Consider the following 20,798-nt stretch of genomic DNA (forward strand, 5'->3'; position numbering starts at 1 on the left):
TTGTGTGCTGGAGTCCCTGCCCCTCTGCCTCCATGACACGAATTTTAATTCAGGTGTCTTGAGACCATTTGAGGAGTGGAAAACCACAACTTGCTCCTAGAATCCTATGAGCTCATTCCTGACTGCATAGGACCAGTTGCCCTAGTCTAACTATTTAAAGCTGGGCTGAGTTGTTCGAAGCAGTGAAGCCAGTTCCTCAGGTGGTATCCAGAGTTTTCACTATGGGAAGGAGTTAAGTCTTTGTAGGAAGGCAAAGACAAGATCCAGCACAGCCTGGCCTGGAGTGTACCAAAAACAGATGTGGCGTGACTCCTGTCCAAGCTGTCAGTAAGTACAGTTGCCCTTGGCATCCTCAGGGATTGGTTGCAAGGGCCCCCATTTGCAGGTGCCTGTGTGACCTGGGATTGGATTTGTATGTCCTCTATGCACATCTTCCTGTGTATTGTCATCTGTAGGTTTCTTGTAAAAGTCTATGTAAATAGTTGTTCAGCTGTAGCGTTTGGCACTAACAGTGCACAAGAGAAAATGTACATACTCAGCACAGAGTTCCCACCCCACTCCTCATTCATTTGGTGCAGTTGTTGAATCCACTTGATAGAGCATTGCAGACTGATAGGCAGCATCTGCCAGGCACCTTGCCTGCTTATTCAGATAGTCTCTTCCTTTGTATTAGCAATGAGGGGAGAAGAGTGGAGGAAACTGGCCTACAGCAGGGTGCTGGAAGGCCTACTGCTCAGCCAGAGCTGACGGTGATGAGTGGTTTTGTTCCCACTTGTTACTTGAAGCAGGGTGGCTCTTGGTCTACACCATTTGACTTGGGCATAGGCCAGGTGTGACCTGTTGTAACCGTCAGGTGGGGACCTGCAGTGAACAAGTGAGCATCACTTAGGAACTGGTTAAAGTGCAGGCTCTTCCTCCTCCTCCTTTCTGTCTAATAAGCCATGAAGGACCCTGCTCCCTGATAGGAGACACCTCTGTGCCTTAGTTTACGAGCACACCCCTAGAGGAAGGGCCTGGCTTCAAATTTCAGTTCTAGACTGTTACACCTTTCTGAGCTGAATCTCACCATGTCTTCTTTTGAAGAACTATGGAAAATGAGGAGTGATGGGAACAGCTGTCCTGTATTCCACACCTGGGAAGACAGGAAAGCTGAGGAACTCCCTTATTGTCCTCCCTGCTCCAGGCCACTTGCTTCTTTTATGGGTCTCAGTCCAGCTCAGCTTCCCATTTTCTCTGCGCCTCAAGAGTTTGAAACTGTTACCCTGACCTTCCCTGCCCACTGTAGTCCTGTGCTGACTGACAATCCATCAGCTGCTGCTGCATTTTAGTCAATAGACTAGCAAGATCCTGCCAGTCTAGGCTGCCTTTTAATGGTTTCTGGGCTGTACAAAACCTGCCTGCCTGATGCCCCACCTTAAAGAGATTGGTTTTCGTGGTACACACAGGTTGTAAACCAGCCAGAACAGTGTTTGGAAACCTTCACTGTGTTCCTGTGTCATCAGGGTATCCTGGTAACTTCGCATTGGGCCTGAGAGGTGGCAATACTGCCTTCCAGCTAGCTTGGGATCTTGCAGAGCCATTCTTGAAGCAATCAGGCCCTGCCTGGAAAGTTGCTTAAAGAGAGGTCGTAGATGCCTCTAACTGTGATGTGCTTTTGCCTTTAGCTGCTGCAAACCAAAGCTGAAGCTCCCTTCTGCCCTGGCTTTGAGCTCCTATGGGCCCTTCCTGGCCTATGATGTCACGCCAGTTTGTTTTTATTTGTTCATTTGGGACAGAGTCCCAGGACTCTCTGGCTAGTTTAGAATTTGCTTGCTAGCCAGATACACTCTTGAATTTCTGTTCTTCCTCATTGCTAATTGCTCTGCTCTGGGGTTGATTGGATTTAACGCATCCTAGGCAGGTACCAACTGAGCTTCACCCCAACCCCCCTTTTTTGTTTCGGGGCTCTGGGTTCACTCTACAGTGAGGGCTTGCCTTGAATTTGTGTAATCACAGGACTTGAAGGCTGAGGTTTCAAGTCCTGGGATTACAGATGAAAACCACCAATACTCGATTCTGTAATTGTTTTTTGTTGTTATTTTGTTTTTGGTTTGTTTGTTTGTTTTTTGGGGGGTAGGGACAAGGTTTCTCTGTAGCCTTGACTGTCCTGGACTTGCATTGTAGATCAGGCCGGTCTCAAACTCAGATTCGACTGCCACTGCCTCCCTGAGTGCTGGGATTAAAGGCATGTGCCACCACGCCCAGCTTTGTTTTTCTTTTGTGTGTATGAGTATTTTGACTTTGTATGTACCATGTCGTTGCCTAGTGCCCACAGGGGTCAGAAGAGAGCTTTAAGTTCCCTGAAACTGAATTTACAGATGATTGCAAACTGCCATGTGGGTGCTGGAAACTGAACTCTGGTTCTTTGCAAGAGCAACAGAGACATGTGCCTGCAATTAAAATTGCACGAGACTTTTATGTAGCTTCGTAGTGAGTGTTTGCCCAGCGTGTACGTGCTGAACGTGGGAGTTCCATCCACACACCTGCAAAAGGAGAGCACTAGCCAGGTGCAGTAGTGCGTGATGTCATCCCAGCACTCCGGAGACTGAGGCATGGGGACTGTGAGTTTGAGACCAGCTCGGTCTACATAGTGGGTTTCCAGGCCAGCTAGGCTACACGGTGAGATCCTATCTCGGGGCGGGGGGGGGGAGTGCATACACATATGAGCCATGACCCTTATACACAACATCCCCACCTGCAGGCGTTGCTTGTAGTTATTGTCAACAGCCACACTCACCTAGCCAGAGCTGAGCATGCTGAGAGCCCATGCTGACCCCACCCTCACACATCTGCCCCAGGGCATTCAGCGCGCTGGCTGTGAAGGTTGAGACTTCACAGAAGTGCTGCATGATGGGGTGTCCCCACCTGCCCTGCAGCTGCCTCAGTCCAGCTGCTGCTCAGCTGTGTTTCCAGCCAGGTAATGGGAGCTCTGGCCTGGTGTGTGGCCTCTGTGGAGTTTGGTCCAAACCCACTGCAAAGTGCAGTGTGTCAAGGCTAATACTGCAGCGAAGGAGGACTTAGTAACATCCTGCTTGGCACCTCTGCCCACGTGAGAGCTGCAGCAGGGAGGGAGGGAGGGACTGCACTCTGATAAACCCCAAGGACAAAGCAGCTCCTGCAGACAGCATTGTAAGCCAGCTCTGCCCACAGCTCACCGGAAACCCAGCCTCTGTCCTTTACTCCAGAGAAGGCAGAAAGAAGGTCCTTCCTGAAAACTGGTAAGAGTTGTCTTGTCTGTCCATGTCAAGCATAGAGTTGGTAGAAAGGCAAGGAGGCCTTAGGGACAGGGCTTTCCACATCACCCACTGCAAGCAGTGGTAAGAGGAAGTCTCTGGCATCCCAAGAGCACCCTGGGAAGTGGGGTACTTCCTGGGTAGTGAGTCAAGACAAAGTTAATGACCACTCTGGTAGGAGGGGCTTAGCCCTGGGAGACCCATGTGCCCTGCTAGTAGGAGGAAGCAGCCCTGGTTCTCAGTGTGAAGAAAGCAGCTCAAAGCTGTATGTCATGTGCTAACATCAACTGCAAGTTAAAGGTGGTGGTTGCATTTGTGGGCTTAAAAACAAAAGCTCTGGGTGGTGGCGGCCCATGGCTTTAATCCCAGTGCTTGGGAAACAGAGGCAGGCTCTCCGTCACAGGTCAGCCTGGTCTACAGTTAATTGCAGGATGAACAGGGCTACACAAAGAAACCATGTCTCAAAAAAACAGAAGAGGAGGAGGAGCATTAGCTCATATAATGGTACATGCCTTTAACCTCAGCAGAGGCAGAGAGGCAAGGGGGTCTCTGAGTTCGAAGCCCACTGGGTCTATATAGCATGTTCTGGGACTGGGCTACATAAACCCCGTCTTTAAAACACGCACATGTATACATACATCATGCATACATAAACACTTCTGAGAGGAAGTCACATTGATTGAGCTATCACTCTGATTCCCAAACAACAGTTTGTAATTTATTGGTGATCTGGGAGCAAAGTGTATCCTGGGCACATTGCCAGTGTGTACTAGTAGGGTTAGGGTTAGGCTTATCCCCTGAAGAAGCTGTCGTGAGCTGATGGAGAGCAGAAAAGGGGGCAGGCAGTGGGCAAGGTGGGGTGGGAGCAGGAACCTGCCCTAAGAGCATTAGCGCATCCATCAAAAGCTGCTCCCCGCCATTGAGGATGGACCTGGGCCATAACGCTGAACCCCTCTGAGGTGATGACACTTGGAAGAGGGTTTTGTTTTTTGTTTGGTTTTGGTTGATGTTTTGTTTGTTCTTAAGATTTATTTAGTTAATGTATATGGGTGCTTTATCTGCATGTACACCTGCATGCCAGAAGAGGGCATCAGATCCCAGTATAAATGGTTGTGAGCCACCATGTGGATGCTTGGAATTGAACTCGGGACCTCTGGAAACCGCTGAGCCATCTCTCCCTCTCCTGGGTTTTGATTGTTATGCTTATCTATTGTATGTGTGCATACACATCCTTACCATAGTATGCATGTGGGGTCCGTCTTCTCCCTCCACCATGTGCATCCCACGCCTTGACCTGCAGAGAGCCATCTGTCCAGGTGTGGACAGGATTTTTCCATTGGTGATGAAGTAACTGGTTTTCTCCTGGTCCCTTGAAAGTTTACGATTGATGCAAATTAGTGCAGAAATAGAGTTAAATCAGAAGAAAAAGCAGGGCCAGCAAGATGTCTCAGTGTCCTTCCTCGGCTCTGGCTCTTTTTCAACACTAACCAGTTATCACTGTAAAATGGGATCTGAGTGTTTGTTAAGGACACTAGTTAATGACTTCATAAAGCTAGCTAAAATAGAGCAAGTTGTTCATTAGAAGGCACTGCCTTTCATCCCAGCAGAGTCAGGCCGATCTCTGTGAGTTTGAGTCCAGAACAGCCAGGGGTACACAAGGAAACCATCACCACCACCACAGCAACAAAAAGAAGGAGCCTACGATGCTGCTTTGTGATCCCTGGTGGGGAGTGAGGCAAGCACTGCCCCAGTTACCAAACTCTTCCCTAGCACTCAAGACGGAAGACAAGGCCTCCTGCCCATGAGGCCCACGGACTCCCGCCAAGCCGCTCTGCCAGCCCTGTCCTTTCAAAGTTGGAACCAGTAAAACCTAAATTCTTTGAAGGTAAAGTGATCTTACTTTGTCAGCCAGCCACAAGCCAGCTGCCTGGAACACTGACCGTCACCCTGCAGGCATTCAGTAGATTGCCTGAAGGACTGGGTGGAATGGGCCCTGTTGCCAAGTTTAGGGTTTCCTGATAAGATCCCTTTAAAACCGTGGTGGTGTGGCACACGACTTTAACCCCAGTGGAGGATTAATCGGGGAGACAGGCAGCTGAATCTTTGTGAGTTTGAGGCCAGCCTGGTCTACAAAGACAGTTCCAGGACAGCCAGGGCTACACAGAGAAGAAACCTGTGAGGGGGGCAGGGAGGGTGGCACATGCCTGGCTAAATTTAAAAAGTAATAAATTTAATTTTTGAATTTTTATTTTATATTCTGTGTGGTACAAAAGAAAAGGGTCAATGATAAGAGCCTTGTTGCTTTCGGAAAGGAGCTGGGTTCGGTCCCTAACATCCACATAAGCAGTTCACCATCTGTGTCTGGTTCCAGGGATCCCATCACCTGTTTTAGGCTCCATGGACACACGGTGCACATACAAACAGCACACATACACACTAGTTTGTAGAAACAGAAGCCATGGCTGCTCTCTGTTGGTTCACAGATTGATTTACCTATGGCAGGGATCTTGTGAAGTCGTGCTCTTTGCTTGAGTTTGCAAAAGGGAACCCGGGGCTAGGATTTGCAGGGTGAGAAAAGCCCTCATCAGCAAATGCTGCAGAGTTGCTGTGGAATGCCCCAGCTCAGCGTGTTCCTTTGTTCTCTGACTTATCTCCAATGTGCCCATTCCCATTGCCAAGGAACACTGATTTCTGTCACTTAATTTTGCTCTAAAAATGCCAGGAATGGGTCCAAAGGGCTGTTGTGTGTCCGTTTCCTTTATTCTGATTTCATAGCAAAAGGTTAAGTTCTGTACATCTGAAGTAGCTACTTGGGGTTTGTTTTGGTTTTTGTATGTTTCATGACAACTTACCATCTCAAAGAATGTCTGGCAGTTTAATATGACATTTTGCCACCAAGTGTCCCAAGATTCTGGCTTTTAGAAAAAGTTGGCAGGAACAGGCTCCTGACCAGGGTGAGGACTCTGCAGCCTGGACCTGCCTTCTCCCAGACAAGGTGGGAGTCGAGGCTGTGGTGAATTCCCTCTCCACTGCTGGAGAGATGCTCGGCGATTAAGAGCACTGGCTACTCTTCCAGAGGACCCAGGTTCAATTCCCAGCATTCACATGGCAGCTTACAACTGTAAATGGAGTCTCGGAAAAATCTAGCACCCTCTTGTGGCCATCTCTGGCACCAGATATGTAGTGTAAAAACATGAGCAAAACACTCATATAAAATATATGCAATTGTATACACACAACACATACAAAGCAAGATAGGAGCCAGGACATGGCTCAGTGGTTAAGAGTTCGTGTTGATTTTGCGAGGACAGCACACTTGACAGGTGCCTCATAACCTCATCACTTCCAGCTTTAGGGGCTCCATTGCCTTTTCCTGGCCTCCACAGGAAACGACTTCCCACAAGCACAGACCAGCAAGTAATTAAAGATAAGAAGGTGGGCTGGGTGCACCTCAGTTCTTAGTGTCCTTTCAGCCCTCCTTAAAGCCAGTTGTGTTCACACAAGCCTGTACTTCCAGGACCTAGGAGTCCAAGGAAAGAGGACTGACACAGGTTGATTGGAGGCTAGCCTGGGCTACGTAGTGAGACTGTCTCAAAAATAAAATCAAAGCTGGGTATGGTGGTACGCACCTTTTATCCCAACATTCAGAAGGCAGAGGCAGACAGAGTGAGGCTAGCCTGGTCCAAAGAGTGAGTTCCAGGATAGCCAGGACTACAGGGAGAAACCCTGTCTGAAAAAAGTGAAGCCGAGCCTGGCGTTGGTGGTACACGTCTTTAATCCTAGACTTGGGAGGCAGAAGCAGGCAGATCGTTGTGAGTCCACAAAAGCCAAAGGCCAGCCTGGTCTACAGACAGGCTGTAATTCTAGGACAGCCAGGGCTACACACAGAGAAATGCTGTCTTGGTGGGGGAGGGGGGGAGAGAAAACAGAAAGATGGTAGGTAGGTAGGTAAATAAGTAGATAAATGAACCATCTACTAGGATGGCTCTGTGAGTGGAGGCGGTTGCCACACAAGCCCAGCAACCTCACGTAGTGAGTAGTGAGAACCAACTCTGGGGCTTGTCCTCTGCCCTCCACACACACCGTAAATGAAACCTGCATAATAATTTTATATTCTGGTTTTTCAAGACGAGTTTCTCTGTAACAAGCCCTTGCTGTCCTGGAACTTACTCTGTAAACCAAGCTGGCCTTGAACTTGGAGATCGGCCTGCCTCTGCCTCCCGAGCACAGGGTTAAAGGTGCCTGCCACCACGCCTAGCTAAAAATAAATTTTTAACTGAAATTCAAGATATGCAATGAGGTGAGCTGAGTGTCTCAGAATCCATTTGACTGGCATTTGATTATGAGCTTGGAGCAAGGATGGACACCGTTAAGGCTAGCAATCTAAAGGGGAGGCTGAGGCAACAGGATTTTATAAGTTGTTCCCAGCCAGCCTGGGCAAACTTAGCAAGATCCTGTCTGAAAATCACAAGTAAAATCAGGCTCACTGATAGAACAATCCCCAGTGCCAAACAAACAACAAAATTAAGAGCCTGCCACAGGAGTGCCTGAAGGAGGAATGGCCCCATTGGGCCCCCTCTCTGTGTGCTTACTCTTCTGTCCTTCCTGTAGACCGGCTTTCTGTTCGGCCAACAGATCAAGTCCCACGCTGGCAGCCCCTTGAGCTCTGCCCACCACCAGCTCTGGCCCACCAGGGAGTTACAGACTGTAATCCTGGTATCCTCCGCTTGACTTTGTCTCTTCCCATAGCAGATGGCATGGGTCTGTCATGAAACCCTATGCTCAGTGGCCCCCCTCCCCCACCTCCATTTATGACTTGGCTTTACTGGCTTTGCAGGTCTCTTGAGCTCACTAGTCAGTCCAGGGTAGTGTTTACCCAGGGTGCTTTTGTTTTCTTTTCTTTTCTTGGCAGGGCTGGGGAGGAAATCCAGGGCCCAGGCGCAAGCTACATTGATGTGAGCCTCGCGCCACCCCTGGAGCCTCTGCCCGGCCCTCACACCTGTGTGCCCGCCCGTGCCCGCCTGAGATCCTGCCTAGTGAAACCCTGCTCAGAGCTTACGGACCATGTAGCCAGAGGGCTTTTCCCTTCTAAATCCACCCCCTCTACCTCTCTCCTGTATGGTGGGGATGGGTTAGGGGGCTGAGGTCAAAGCCAGGTGACTTCCTCCATCTCTCTCCATCTTCCCTGTATGGGTCAGAGTTTCTCGCCGACCCTGAAGTGTATGAGGCCCTCCTGCCTCAGACTTCCAGGTGCTGGGACAACAGGTACTAGGCACTGTATTCTTCATAGTAGTCCTTTCTCTCTAGGCTCTAGGCTCTTTGGGCTTTCCTGTGTATTATCTGTTGTTTCTGGAATTTAAGTCCCTGAGAGAGGAGATCTTAGTTAGATCGTCACTAATACTGAGTTCTAGAACTGTAATCAAACTTGACAATATTACCCTTAAGAAGGTTTTTCTTCCCATATTATTTTACGTTTGTGGGTGTGTTGCCTACATGTATGTATGTACATGACATTGGTGCCTGGTGCCTGCAAAGGTCGGAAGATTGCCTGAGGTTCCCAAAACTGGAGTTACAGACAGCTGTGGGCTGCCATGTGAGTGCTGAAAACTGAACCTGGGTCCTCTGGAAGAGCAGGTGCTCCTAACCACCCAGCCATCTCTCCACACTCCCCCAATAATGTGTGTGTGTGTGTGTGTGTGTGTGTGTGTGTGTGTATACACACTTTTTTTTTTGGCTGACACGATTAACATCTCCAAGAGAGTCACTTTCCTCATCCTTTCCCTCTCCTTCCTTCCCCAGAAGAAAAATACTTAGAGATGACCAAGACTTGCTTGGCAGCCTTAGGAAAAGCAAGGAGAATAGAGGAAGGAGACCCCACTGTCATGTCAATAGGGAGCCTGAGGCCAGTGTAGGCTCTATGGCAAGTCCAAGTCCCTGTCTCATGTCCCTCTTCATTCTCCACATCTCAAGTAAACAGACAAACATGCTTGAGAACATCTCAAGCCTTGCAGCCCTCGTCTACTGTGAGAGGGACTCCTGATAAAAATCTCTTCAGAGCCCATGTCTCCACTCCCAGCCCTTCCTCAGAAGCCTTGGGATGGCTTCTCTCACCCTCCTTTCTTTTCTGATCAAAGTCCAAACAAGGATTTCTGTCTGGATGCACATTTCCAAAAGGTGTAGGAAGGAAGGACACGGAACGTGCAGGGGCATGAGGATTCCTGTGTCCCGTCAGCTCTCTGGAGGGCTTGAGTCGAGACACCCTTCTTCCTTCTCCACTGGCCTCAACAGCAGCTGCCTGTGAGGCCTGCACAGCCTGCGTCCCGGGAGCTGCCGTGCTTGACCGCCTGCAGGATGTCCAGCCAGGACCTGAGGTAGGTTCAGGGGGACAGCTGGGTTGGAAAGGGTTTCTATGGTAGCAGCTGGTCAGTGGCAGCTCTAGATTATGAGAATAGCAGACTGAATGACTAGCAGGAGCAAATGAGACCCATCACCCCAAATGTGTATTTCCCCAGATAAATGAGCAGACCCCCCCCAATAATGCAATGTGCAAGTTGGGCATAGTTGTGTCTGCCCACATGCCAGCTCTGAGAGGTAGAGGCTCCGGGGTTGGTTTAAGGAGAGCCTTGGCTACCTTACCTCCAGTAAGCTGGAGGCCAGGCTGGACTACATGAGACCTGAGACCCCCCTTTAAACTTCCCTCCCCTGCAGGATTGTTTTCAAATGCGTTGACACATCTCTGCAGGGAAGTTTAAGCCATGACTCACTCTCTCTCTCTCTCTCTCTCTCTCTCTCTCTCTCTCTCTTTCTCTCTTTCCAGTTTCTTTTTTATTTAGGTTTCTTTGTAGAGAAACTCACTGTTGCCTACTTTTACTGCTTCCAGCTAGCCTGTCTCAAATATTTTCTTCATGTCTGCCTCTGGCCTGAAAGATAAGAACATTTTGCTATTTTCCAGGGAGTCTGAGGAAGCTTTGTTTTCTGTTCCCAGACTCCTATGCTTAACCAGGAAGATGAGCCACGCTGCCTAAAGCAAGTATTGACAGAGGTTAGGGTAAATAATATACTGCTTATTCATCCTGGTTATCTCTTGCTAAGAAGCATGCATGCTCACAGGGCATTTTTATCCTTTAAATATTTGTTTAGGTTTATTTTATGTGTGTGAATGTTTGCCTGTATAATATATGTACATTCCTGGTACCTAGAGAGGTCAAAAACGAGGTCAGGTCTGCTGGAATTGGAATTACGCGTGGTTGTGAGCTGCCATGGGGGTGCTGGGACTCGGAACTGGGTGCTCTGCAAAAAGCAACACATGCTCTTAACCAACGAGCCATCTCTCTAGCCTGGAAGGTGTCTCATCCTTAACAATAGCTGCCGTTTACCTGATGTTCACTTACTTGGTCCTCACACAATCCCTCAGATGAGGGGAATGAAGTTTCAGAGAACTGAGGAGGCTTGCCCGAGTCAACAACCTCGCCAAGATTCATTTGCACCACATACTCTTGCCATGTAAACTGGAAATAGAGTTGGAACTTGTTTGAACACTTCCTCACAGGCCTCCAAGGTGAGAGGCTGGAGAGCCAACCTTGGTGGCAGCTCTGGAGAACATCTTTGAAGGTCAAGCTAAGGCCTGCCAACTCCCAGCAGGCTGCAGCATCTTAGCTTAGTGAACTCTTTACTATGGGTAGTGTGGGTAAGCATGGGCTTCTTGGGAAGAGGTTCCTAGCTTGTGTGGAAGGCAGGGACAGGAGCTGACAGCTGGGTCGGGAGGGTCCTGAGCAGAGGGCACTCTGGTCAGCTGGAAGCCCCGTAGCTGCCATCCCTGATTTTCTCTGCCTGAGCCTGCTCTCATCCCCTACCAAACCTGTGTGGCCAGGAACTCTCTCTCTCATACACACTGCTTCTCTCTCTCTCCTCCCCTAGCATCACTGCCAAACTCATCAACGGAGGTGTGGCAGGACTCGTGGGGGTGACCTGTGTGTTTCCCATCGACCTTGCCAAGACCCGCCTGCAGAACCAGCAGGGGAAGGATGTGTATAAAGGAATGTAGGTGTCGGTGGGAGAAGTGAAGGCAGGGAGGTCCCTGGGAAGGACCCGGAGGGATCTGGGGGGGCAAGGCCAACTGAGGTGTGCCCAGGAAGGAAAAGAGGCACATTTGGTCACCGCTAACTTCCTTTCTGGCCTCTGCTTCTAGGACGGATTGCCTGATGAAGACCGCACGTGCTGAGGGCTTCTTGGGCATGTACCGAGGTGGGCTTCTAAACTCATAGCACAGGCTACACTACCAGGGATGATGGGGCAGTGCGTACGGCGCACGCTCTGTGAGCTTGTAGCACAGAGGTGTCGGTGCTCATTCCACCCAGGGCGCTGCCTAGACTACACCAGCTTTCAAGCGCCTTCACTGCAGAGGTAGCTGCTTCTAGCCAAGGCCTCCTTCGTGGTGCCTGGTTGTGCTGTTCAAAAGCAATTACCCCCAGCTGCCTCCTGCCTCCCTCCCCTCTTACTCTCCCTGACATGCAGAATGACCCACAGAACTGTGAGCTCAGCCTCATTGGACCCCATGCTGCTGCTGTCTGCAGCTTCCGCATCCTTAATGAGGCCCCGTGAAATCAGCCATAGGTCAGTGCTGGGAAAGAGCCGATATGCTGGGACCCCAGAGAACAAGGACGAAAACTTGTGTGGATCCAAGTGCCATAAAATAGGAGACAGGCCCAGCTCCTCAGACTGTTTATTCATCATCAGAGGTAGGAGACTGTACCAGCAGGATAGACTGGTGACTTCTTAGCCAGGTGCGGTCACATGCTCCTGTGATCCCGGCGTTTGGGAGATGCAGCCAGGGGAATCAAGAGTTCAAGAAAAGTCACAAAGGGAGCCCATGTCCAACTACATGTGATCCTGTCTCAAACAACCAAAGGGACAACAACAACAAAACAGACAGACATAGATGACTTCGTGGTAATGGGACACATGCATCCATAAAGAAAATGGGAGTCTAAGGAGGAGAATGGGATTGGAGAGCTGGTTTAACAGTTAAGGGCAAGCACTGCAGCCAGGCATGGTGATACATGCACACACATGTACACAGACACACACTTGCACACATGCGCATACCATGCAAATAAAATCTTTGGGGATGGGAAGATGGTCAACAGCTTAGAGCACTGGCTGCTCTTCTAGAGGTCCTGGGTTCAATTCCTAACTCCCACATGACAGCTCAAAGCCTCTTGTACCTCTAATTCCAGAAAATCAGATGTGTCTTCTGAACTCTGCAGACACCAGGCATGCATGGGTATACTTACATACATGCAGGCAAACACTCCTGCACGTAAAGTAAAATCATGGTCCTTCCTTTCTCTCTCTTTCTCTCATTCTTTCTTTCCTTTTTTCTTTCCTTCCTTCCTTCCTCTCTTTCTTTCCTCTTTCTCTTTTTCCTTTCTCTCTCCTTTCTTCCTCTCTTTCTCTTTTTCTTTCTCTCCTTCCTTCTTTCTTTCTTTCTTTCTTTCTTTCTTTCTCTCTTACCCTTCCTTCCTTCCTTCCTTCCTTCCTTCCTTCCTTCCTTCCTTCCTTCCTTCCTTCCTCTCTTTCTTTCCTCTTTCTCTTTTTCCTTTCTCTCTCCTTTCTTCCTCTCTTTCTCTTTTTCTTTCTCTCCTTCCTTCTTTCTTTCTTTCTTTCTTTCTTTCTTTCTTTCTTTCTTTCTTTCTTTCTTTCTTTCTTTCTTTCTCTCTTACCCTTCCTTCCTTCCTTCCTTCCTTCCTTCCTTCCTTCCTTCCTTCCTTCCTTCCTTCCTTCCATTTTTCCAGATAAGAGTTTCTCTGTGTAGCCCTGTCTGTCCTGGAACTCCCTTTGTAGACCAGGCTTCCCTTGAACTCACAGAGATTCACTTGCCTCTGCTTTCCAAGTGCTAGGACCAAAGGCCTGTGCTACCACCACCTGGCTACAAAATAAAGTCTTAGAAAAGAAAAGAAAAATAAACAAATAAAAAAACAGGCAGGTGTGGTGGTGCACACTTTTAATCCCAGCACTCAGGAGGAGAAGCAGGTAGGTTTGTGTGAGCTCAAGGTCAGCCAAGCCTGCACAGTGAGATCCTGTTTCAAAAAAATAAAAAAAGGCGGGGGGGGGGGGGGTAAGAGACAGAGAGGAAGGAAGAATGGGGTTGGAGATGTAACTGAGCCCAGTGCTTTGCTCGCAGCTTGCGTAGGGCATGAGAGGACAGTATGCTTCCCGGTGGCACACCGGTCATGCTTGCACTAAGGAGGCAGGAGGATTGTGAGTTCTGTGGCATCCCGGGCCACAGTCTAAGACCTCTGACTCCAAACGTAAGTGGGGGCTGGCAGGTTGGTTCCCAGCTGACAAGCCTGGCAAGCCTGGCAAGCCGACTTTGATTCCAGAACCATGTGAGGAGACTGACTGCACAAAGCTGTCCTCTGGCCCCACGTGTGTGCCTGGGCATGCGCGTGCGCGCACAGCAGCAAGGAACAAGAACGTGCTAGGGGAGGGAATGAGACCCCTCCCTATCTTTCAGTACACAGACTGCGTCCCCTATAACATAAGCTTTAACACTTGTCCCCCATAAGCCATAATGCCTTCTCTTCGCTTCTCACCTCCAGGGGCTGCAGTAAACCTCACCCTGGTCACTCCAGAGAAGGCAATCAAGCTGGCAGCCAATGACTTTTTGCGGCAGCTGCTCATGCAGGACGGGTAAGGACCGGTGACAGTGGGGCAGGGAGCCTTCACTATGTGCCTGTCTTGTGGGCGCCAACATGCCTCAGTTTATCCGTATGCACCTTTATGATCAGGTGTGCACACGTGGCTGAGGTCAGTGTTCTGACACACAGGCAGTGAAGGGAAAGGGCGAGCAGATATAATGCGGGAGAGAGAAAGTAGTCGAGAGGGGACGCAGAGCACATAGAGTATGTATTTAGCCACCAGCTGATGAATTCTTGAGTTTGTTGAGACCAGATCTCCCCATTTAGATCTGCCTGGAACTTACAGCGATCTTCCAGCCTCTACCACCCAAATGCCCAGAATCCTAGCCTTGAGTAGCCACACCCAACAAGCTGACAGATCTTAGGCATCAGCCCTCCAACCCTCTCCTCTTCTGTGTCCCCCCTCATCCTGGGGATGGCACTTAAGAGGCTGACATCACACTGGTGCCTCACGGTTCCTGATTTCAACTCAGTACATGCTGCCTCCCCATAGCCTCTGCTGCAAATGTGTTTTCAGCTGTGCGCAGTGGCACCATCTGTAATTCTAGCAGGAGCAGCTAGAAGGCAGACACGGGAGGACTGGGGCAAAACTGAGGACAGCTTGGTTTACATACAGTTTCAACAAACAAAAAGAGCCAGGCACGGTGAAGCACACCTCTGATCCTAGCACTCAAGGGGAAGAGGCTGGGCATGGTAGCACACACCTTAGCAAGACGAGGCAAAAAGGTAGAAGCAGGTGGATCTCTGTGAGTTTGAGGGAGGTCAGCTTGGCCTACACAGTGAGTTCCAGCATGGCCAGAACTATGCAGAAAAAACTTGTCTTCAAACAAACAAAGAGGAACGGAGTTCCAACCATTGAGGAGGGTGGAAGGGCACGGAGTGGGGCAGGGCTGGCCTGAGACTAAGGACCTTCCTCCTGGTCTCACAGAATGCAGCGGAACCTGAAGATGGAGATGCTGGCCGGGTGTGGGGCTGGAATGTGTCAGGTGGTGGTCACCTGTCCCATGGAGATGCTCAAGATTCAGCTGCAGGATGCTGGCCGCTTAGGTGAGGCACATCCCAATTCATGACATCAGCAAGGCAGGGGCAGCGAAGGCCCACCTCACTGCACACTCTCACTAGCCAGGCTCTGCGTGCACTCAGTTTCTAGGTCAACAGAACGTGTTTCATGGTGAAGACTGACTTTAACCCTTTCAGCTCCAGCCTGAGGAGCAGAAACAGGGCCTGGGCTCTAGAGGATGAAAGCACATCTCACATCTCCATGCTAAGGACTTGATGCTCAGGCTGGATCCCTGAAGCTTTTTAAAAATGGGGCTTGGTTAAGAGGACTTGCTGCCTTCCAGAGAACTGGGGTTCAATTCCAGTATGCACACAGCAGCTAACCTGTAACTCCAGTTCCAGGAGGCCCAATGCCATCTTCTGGCCTCCTCAGGCAAGGCATCCATGTGACACAGAGACACATGCAGGCAAAGCAGGTACCTTAAACTAATACACGTTTTAAATTTCAAATATGGAAAGCCAAACAAATCAGAACGCTGACAGTGCCACCCGTACAGTGAGGACAAAGATTAAGCGCTTGAGGAGGACACAGGGCCCCTTTCCTCGGGGATGAACCAGGGTCTGTTGAAAGAAGCCTGTGTGTGACGTACCCAACACCGCTGTCCTCAGCTCAGCCACACACACTTGTGCTGCCTTAAGTGGCTTCAGGGCCCGCTGTGCCCCTCTCTGCCGAGAGAAAGAGCCTGCCTCTCATCTCTTCAACCTGGGTAAGAGATCCTGATACGAGGCTGGTGTGGTGGCGCAGGCCTTTGACCCCAGCACTTGGGAGGCAGAAGCGAGTGGATCTGTGTGTGACGTCCAAGCCAGCCAAGGCTGCATAGGGAGACTCTGTCTCAAAAAGACAAAGATGAACAAAACCCAAAACTAACCGAAGACAACGTATGTAAAAGCCAGAGCTGTGTGCTTGTCTGTAATCCCAGGAGGTCAGTCTGGGCTCAAAGAGCCACTGATCCACACTGCCCTTGGTGGCTGTGTCCCTCGGGCTTTCTCAGTCTACAATCTGCCGAGTAAGCAGGAATCCGGTTTTCCACTTGAGAATTTTTTCTCTCGCTAGACGCCCCCCCCTTCCCAAACACACGCTCTGCTGCTATGTGGGCCCTCTAGCACTGAGCCACACCCCAGGTCCTAGTTCCTAGCCTAGGCCATGTAAGACCCCCGCACTATGAGCAATAGGCAGCAGATCTCTGTTGCCCTGCTGGGTGCTGGGGAAGGCTGGGATGTGGAGCTGGGGTCACGTCCTCTGAGCCAAGAGCACAAATGCTTCTTTTTCCGTTTGGTCTTTGTGGCGCCGGGGTCAGGCCCCCTTCTCATGACCACTGGGCAAGCGCTCTGCCCAGTGCTCCCGCCCTTTTCATTTCAGACCAGCTTTCACCACGCTGCCCAAACGGACCCTGAACTCCCGGGCTTAAGCCATTCTCCTGCCTCCGGCTCTTGACTAATCAAATGTATAGTGCAGGGTACCATGCCCAGCAAACCCTGGCTTCTAAGTGAACACGCGCTTTCAATACATCCAATCCCGGAGTCGTTAGCGGACCCACGAGTCCTGCCCTATCCATCCAACCATCCACCCCTCCATACATCCAGTAAGACAGCCTTGATACCCAGGCTGCCTGACCCTGAACTCACAATCCTCCTGCCTCCGCCTCCCAAGTGTTAGGGCTACAGCCACGGACCACTGCATTCAGCTCATCCACATTCACATTTTGTTTTGTTGGTTGAAATGGGGTCTTGTGTGACCGAGGCTGGCCTCGAACTTGGAAGATGGCTGAGGGGATCTCTGTCACACCCTGATTTCCCTGCAGTTTAAGTGCTCAAGGGAGGTAATTCCATCTCAATTGCTACATGTTTATCTGTTGTTCCTTATCCATTGACTCTTTATAGGCACGGTCTCATAAACCCTGACTAGCCTAGAACTATGTAGACCAGGCTGGCCTCGAGTTCACAGAAATCCACCTGCCTCTGCTTCCTGAGTACTGGGATAGTAAAGGTGTGTGTCACCGAGACCCACCCCCACCCCTCTAAAAATAAAAGCAGTAATTCTCCAGCCTCTTGGTGCTAGGTTTGCACTGAACCAGCAAGCCTAGCTTCAGTTAGACAAAGAACAGGCTTTGAAGAGGACACTAAGGAGGGTTTAACACTGAACCCGAGACAGAGGAGGTTATGCATGGTGTGTGTGCCTGGTCTTGGGGTGAGGGAGAGGCAACCCTGGAAGGAGGAGGAGGAGGTCATTTTACACAAAAGCATGTGCTGGTGGCTTCTAACGTTAAGCAGGACACTTCTGGTGTTTCTGTCCCAAAGTGACTACCTGAAAAGGCTCAGTCAGCTGGCCACGGTGACCACCAAAGGGTTAATCAGGCTGGGCGGACTCTAATTGAGGTGCCATCATGGACCCTGGGCTGTGTCTACCACTAAGAACAGAACGCCTTGGGCACCTGCTGGGCTTGGTGCACAAGCGGCTGCCTTTCCTCCCCAGCCGCCTGTCGTCAGGCCTCTGCCTCAGCCACGCCTCCTCCCCAGCCCTACAGCACTGGCCCGGCTTCCGCTCACAGTCGCCCCTCGGCCACCGCCATCGCCTGGGAGCTGCTCCGCACCCAGGGCCTGTCTGGTCTCTACAGGGGCCTGGGTGCCACTCTCCTCAGGTGAGGACCTCTTCCTGAGCCTGGATCCTGAGACCCCTAGAGTAGAGACCGGCCTACCTCACTCATCTTAGCAAATTGCTTTCCTTTGGAACTACTGCCGCTTCCTCTGCAGGTTACAGGTGCTGGGCGGGGGCAGCTGGACAGGGCAAGAGCATCCTTCCAAAGGGAGGTGTTCCTGCCACCCCCTGGCTTCCAGGGCAGCTGCTGAGAGGGCACCTAGAGTGTGGTCTTTCTCCTCTACAGAGACATTCCATTCTCCATCATCTATTTCCCCTTGTTCGCAAACCTGAACCAGCTCGGGATCAGCGAGCTCACGGGCAAGGCCCCCTTCTCGCACTCCTTTGTGGCAGGCTGCGCAGCAGGTTCTGTGGCCGCGGTAGCCGTCACCCCTCTGGATGGTAGGTGTGGAGAGGGCCACGGTTTGGGATCTAAGGGTCATCCTGCTTCACGAATCGGGCTCGCACAAGGCTGTGTCCTCACTGTCCCTCGTCACCACACGGCCCCTCGCCTTCCAGAGGCTTTCCTTTTCCGTCCCAGTAGTTCCCAGTCTTGGTGGCGAATGCTGACCCTGGAGGAACTGTGAGGAAATGCTCCCATGTGCTCAGGGACACACCCAGCCCCCTTACAGGGGAAGGCCGAAGAAGGCCCCTCTTCTCACAGCCATAGCACTGGCCTCAGGGCCTGCTCCTACAGGGAAAGCCCACTGGGTGAGCAGAAGGGACAAGCTCAGTCAGGTGTTTACTCGTCCTAACTTCTGCTTCGTTCAGTTCTGAAGACTCGAATCCAGACCCTCAAGAGAGGCCTTGGAGAAGACACCTACAGTGGGGTCAGTGACTGTGCCAGGTGAGCCTGGTACCCCAGCCCTCCATCCAGCGCAAGATACAGCTCATGGCAGGACTTGGGTTGCCCCTCACATGCAGTATTGGGAGCTTTCTGATTGCTCGAGGCTCTGCTTCTCCCCAACTCTTCCCGCCAGACTGCAGACAATCTGGACCTTTTAAGGACCCCCCTCTCCCCCTCTGCAGTCCTCCACTCTAAAGATGGTACACAGACACCCTGCCAAAAGGGCTTTAACGGCTCCAGTCTTGGCCTAGCGCCTGAGAGCTGCAGGCAGGACCACCACACAGCTCAGCCTAAACTTCATTGAGATCTTGTCTCAAAGGAGGTGTGGGCATGCTGTGGGCTCATTTCTAAAACTATAATCCTAGCCCTCAGGAGAGCGAGGGCAGCCCCAGGGCCAGCCTGGGCTACACCTGGAGACCTCTCCAGACCCAACAAAAACAAAGTAAAGCTTGGAGAAAAGTCATGAGTTAACATGCTCTTAGCCCTTCACTACCAAGGCTCTCCTTTCTTCACAGGAAACTCTGGACACAGGAGGGAGCAGCAGCCTTCATGAAGGGGGCAGGCTGCCGTGCCCTGGTCATGGCCCCCCTCTTTGGGATTGCCCAGGGCATCTACTTCATTGGCATCGGAGAGCACATCTTAAAGCGCTTTGAGTAATTTAGCGTGTCCCTCAACTGGCTGGCCCTCCACTTGGGGCCTGATGTCAGTGCTCACGTATAAGGTGCCCGCCCCAACGTATGTGGTCTGTAACTTGTAGCGCTACCTCAGAAGAGATGACCCATTTGACTAAGCGAGTAGAGCCCTCATCTCCCTTTAGGAAAACTAAGCTCTGTGGTGCAGCCTACTGGGGGCACCCAGAAGCCCCAACCATCTTTGTCTAGCAGAAGCGGCCTTCCTGGGTTATCGTGGCAGGACCATGACACCTTGGGTAGGGACGGAAGGGGCTGTTTCACACTAACATTCCCACCACAGGCAGGCGAAGCAGTGGCCGCGGCGTGTGCAGGGTTGGTGTTAGTCTTGGTGCCGATGTGGTGCAGAGCAGAAGGGCCCCTGGGCTGAACTGTGTACCTTCCTGAGCGTCGCGAATGGTCGAGTGAGCAGTCAGGCCTTGTCAGCAGCTGTCCTGCCCAGATGCTCACCCTCAAAATAGGCCGATTCCCTCCTAATGGATGCTTGTGGGACAAGATCTGAAATAAAGCTGGCTAGATCCTTGTCCTGTAATCAGCAGAGCAGATGACTGACAAGGAATGTCTTCTACGCAACCAAGCTGTGGCCCCTGGGGCCCCACAGCAGTTGCCGACCATCTTCCAACTGTTGTTCAAGAGTGGAGAGTAGCTGGGGGACCGTCTTTACACTGAACCTGAGTTTGTTTGAATTATTTATGTGCATGTGTGCCCTGGGGGACCAGAGCGAGCCAGCACTGGGTCCCGTGAAGCTAGGTTAGGGGCCATTGTGAGCTGCCAGCCGTGGGCACTGAGAACTGAACTCGGGTCCTCTGGAAGAGTAGCAGGTGCCATCTCTCCAGCTCTTACACTTGAGTCTTGTCTCTCTGTGCCCGTCACCTCATCACCGTGTCACACTAAGAAACCCAAGCAAGCCTCACCGCCTCCAGTCCTTCCTCTGTAGCCTGCTGCAGAGAAGTGAACGATGCCGGACGACATCCGGTTCTGTGAAAACAATCCTGTTTTAAGAACGGTGCTTCCTGGGTCAGGCTGGAGACATGGCTGAATGGTGGAGTGCTTGCTTGGCACACGCCAAGCCCAGGGTTCCACCCCCAGCACCACATAAGCTGGGTGTGGCGGCACAGGCCTATAATCTAGCATGTAGGAGGTGGAGGCAGGATAGGAAACTGAAGGTCATCGTCTGCCAACGGGCAAGTTCTAGGCCAGCCTTGACTGCACGAGACCCCGACAAAAGCCAAAACAAGACTGAAAAGAACCCCCATTAGGCCCACCTCACTTAAAACTTGGGTCGGGGAGGGGGAGCGGATGTGCATGCAAACTTGCAAACTATCCACCTGAATGGCCTCATCCTCAGTGAGATAAGACCTAAACAATTCTGTGCATTCACCTAAGGACCACGGAAAGCACAGATGAGCTGTGAGGGGATCTGTACTAAAGCTCCTACCCCCCGGAACTTGGGCTGTTTTTCACTTTGTCCAAATAAAACTGTTTCAACAAAGCTGCACGGGCCATAGGCTGGGGGCGTGGCTCACTGGTGCAGCTCTGGGACCCACCCTCTAGCTCAGGTGCACACACACAAAGCTGTCTAGCCTCAGGGACAGG

General features: G+C 51.1%; 1 protein-coding gene across 5 annotated transcripts; it reads left to right on the plus strand.

Moving 5' to 3' along the window:
* The first annotated feature begins 77 nt into the window (after nucleotides 1-77).
* On the plus strand, nucleotides 78-20,515 carry Slc25a18 (solute carrier family 25 member 18). Of its 5 annotated transcripts, XM_060384098.1 has the most exons (12): nucleotides 79-327; nucleotides 3,190-3,257; nucleotides 5,043-5,157; nucleotides 9,407-9,643; nucleotides 11,190-11,312; nucleotides 11,461-11,516; nucleotides 13,874-13,964; nucleotides 14,901-15,019; nucleotides 17,505-17,670; nucleotides 17,914-18,068; nucleotides 18,438-18,513; nucleotides 19,029-20,515. In XM_060384098.1, exons 4-12 carry the CDS (start codon nucleotides 9,624-9,626, stop codon nucleotides 19,168-19,170), a joined length of 948 nt encoding a protein of 315 aa, XP_060240081.1. In that variant the 5' UTR covers nucleotides 79-327; nucleotides 3,190-3,257; nucleotides 5,043-5,157; nucleotides 9,407-9,623; the 3' UTR covers nucleotides 19,171-20,515. The 5 variants fall into 5 exon arrangements, with proteins under 5 accessions (XP_021488304.1, XP_060240081.1, XP_060240083.1 ...); XM_060384100.1 differs by lacking the exon at nucleotides 3,190-3,257; XM_021632629.2 differs by lacking the exons at nucleotides 3,190-3,257; nucleotides 5,043-5,157 and having other exon boundaries at nucleotides 78-327; nucleotides 9,561-9,643.
* Nucleotides 20,516-20,798: the final 283 nt, after the last annotated feature.

This window comes from Meriones unguiculatus, chromosome 5, assembly GCF_030254825.1.
Source record: "Meriones unguiculatus strain TT.TT164.6M chromosome 5, Bangor_MerUng_6.1, whole genome shotgun sequence".
In the NCBI taxonomy this organism is placed as follows: Eukaryota; Metazoa; Chordata; class Mammalia; order Rodentia; family Muridae; genus Meriones; species Meriones unguiculatus.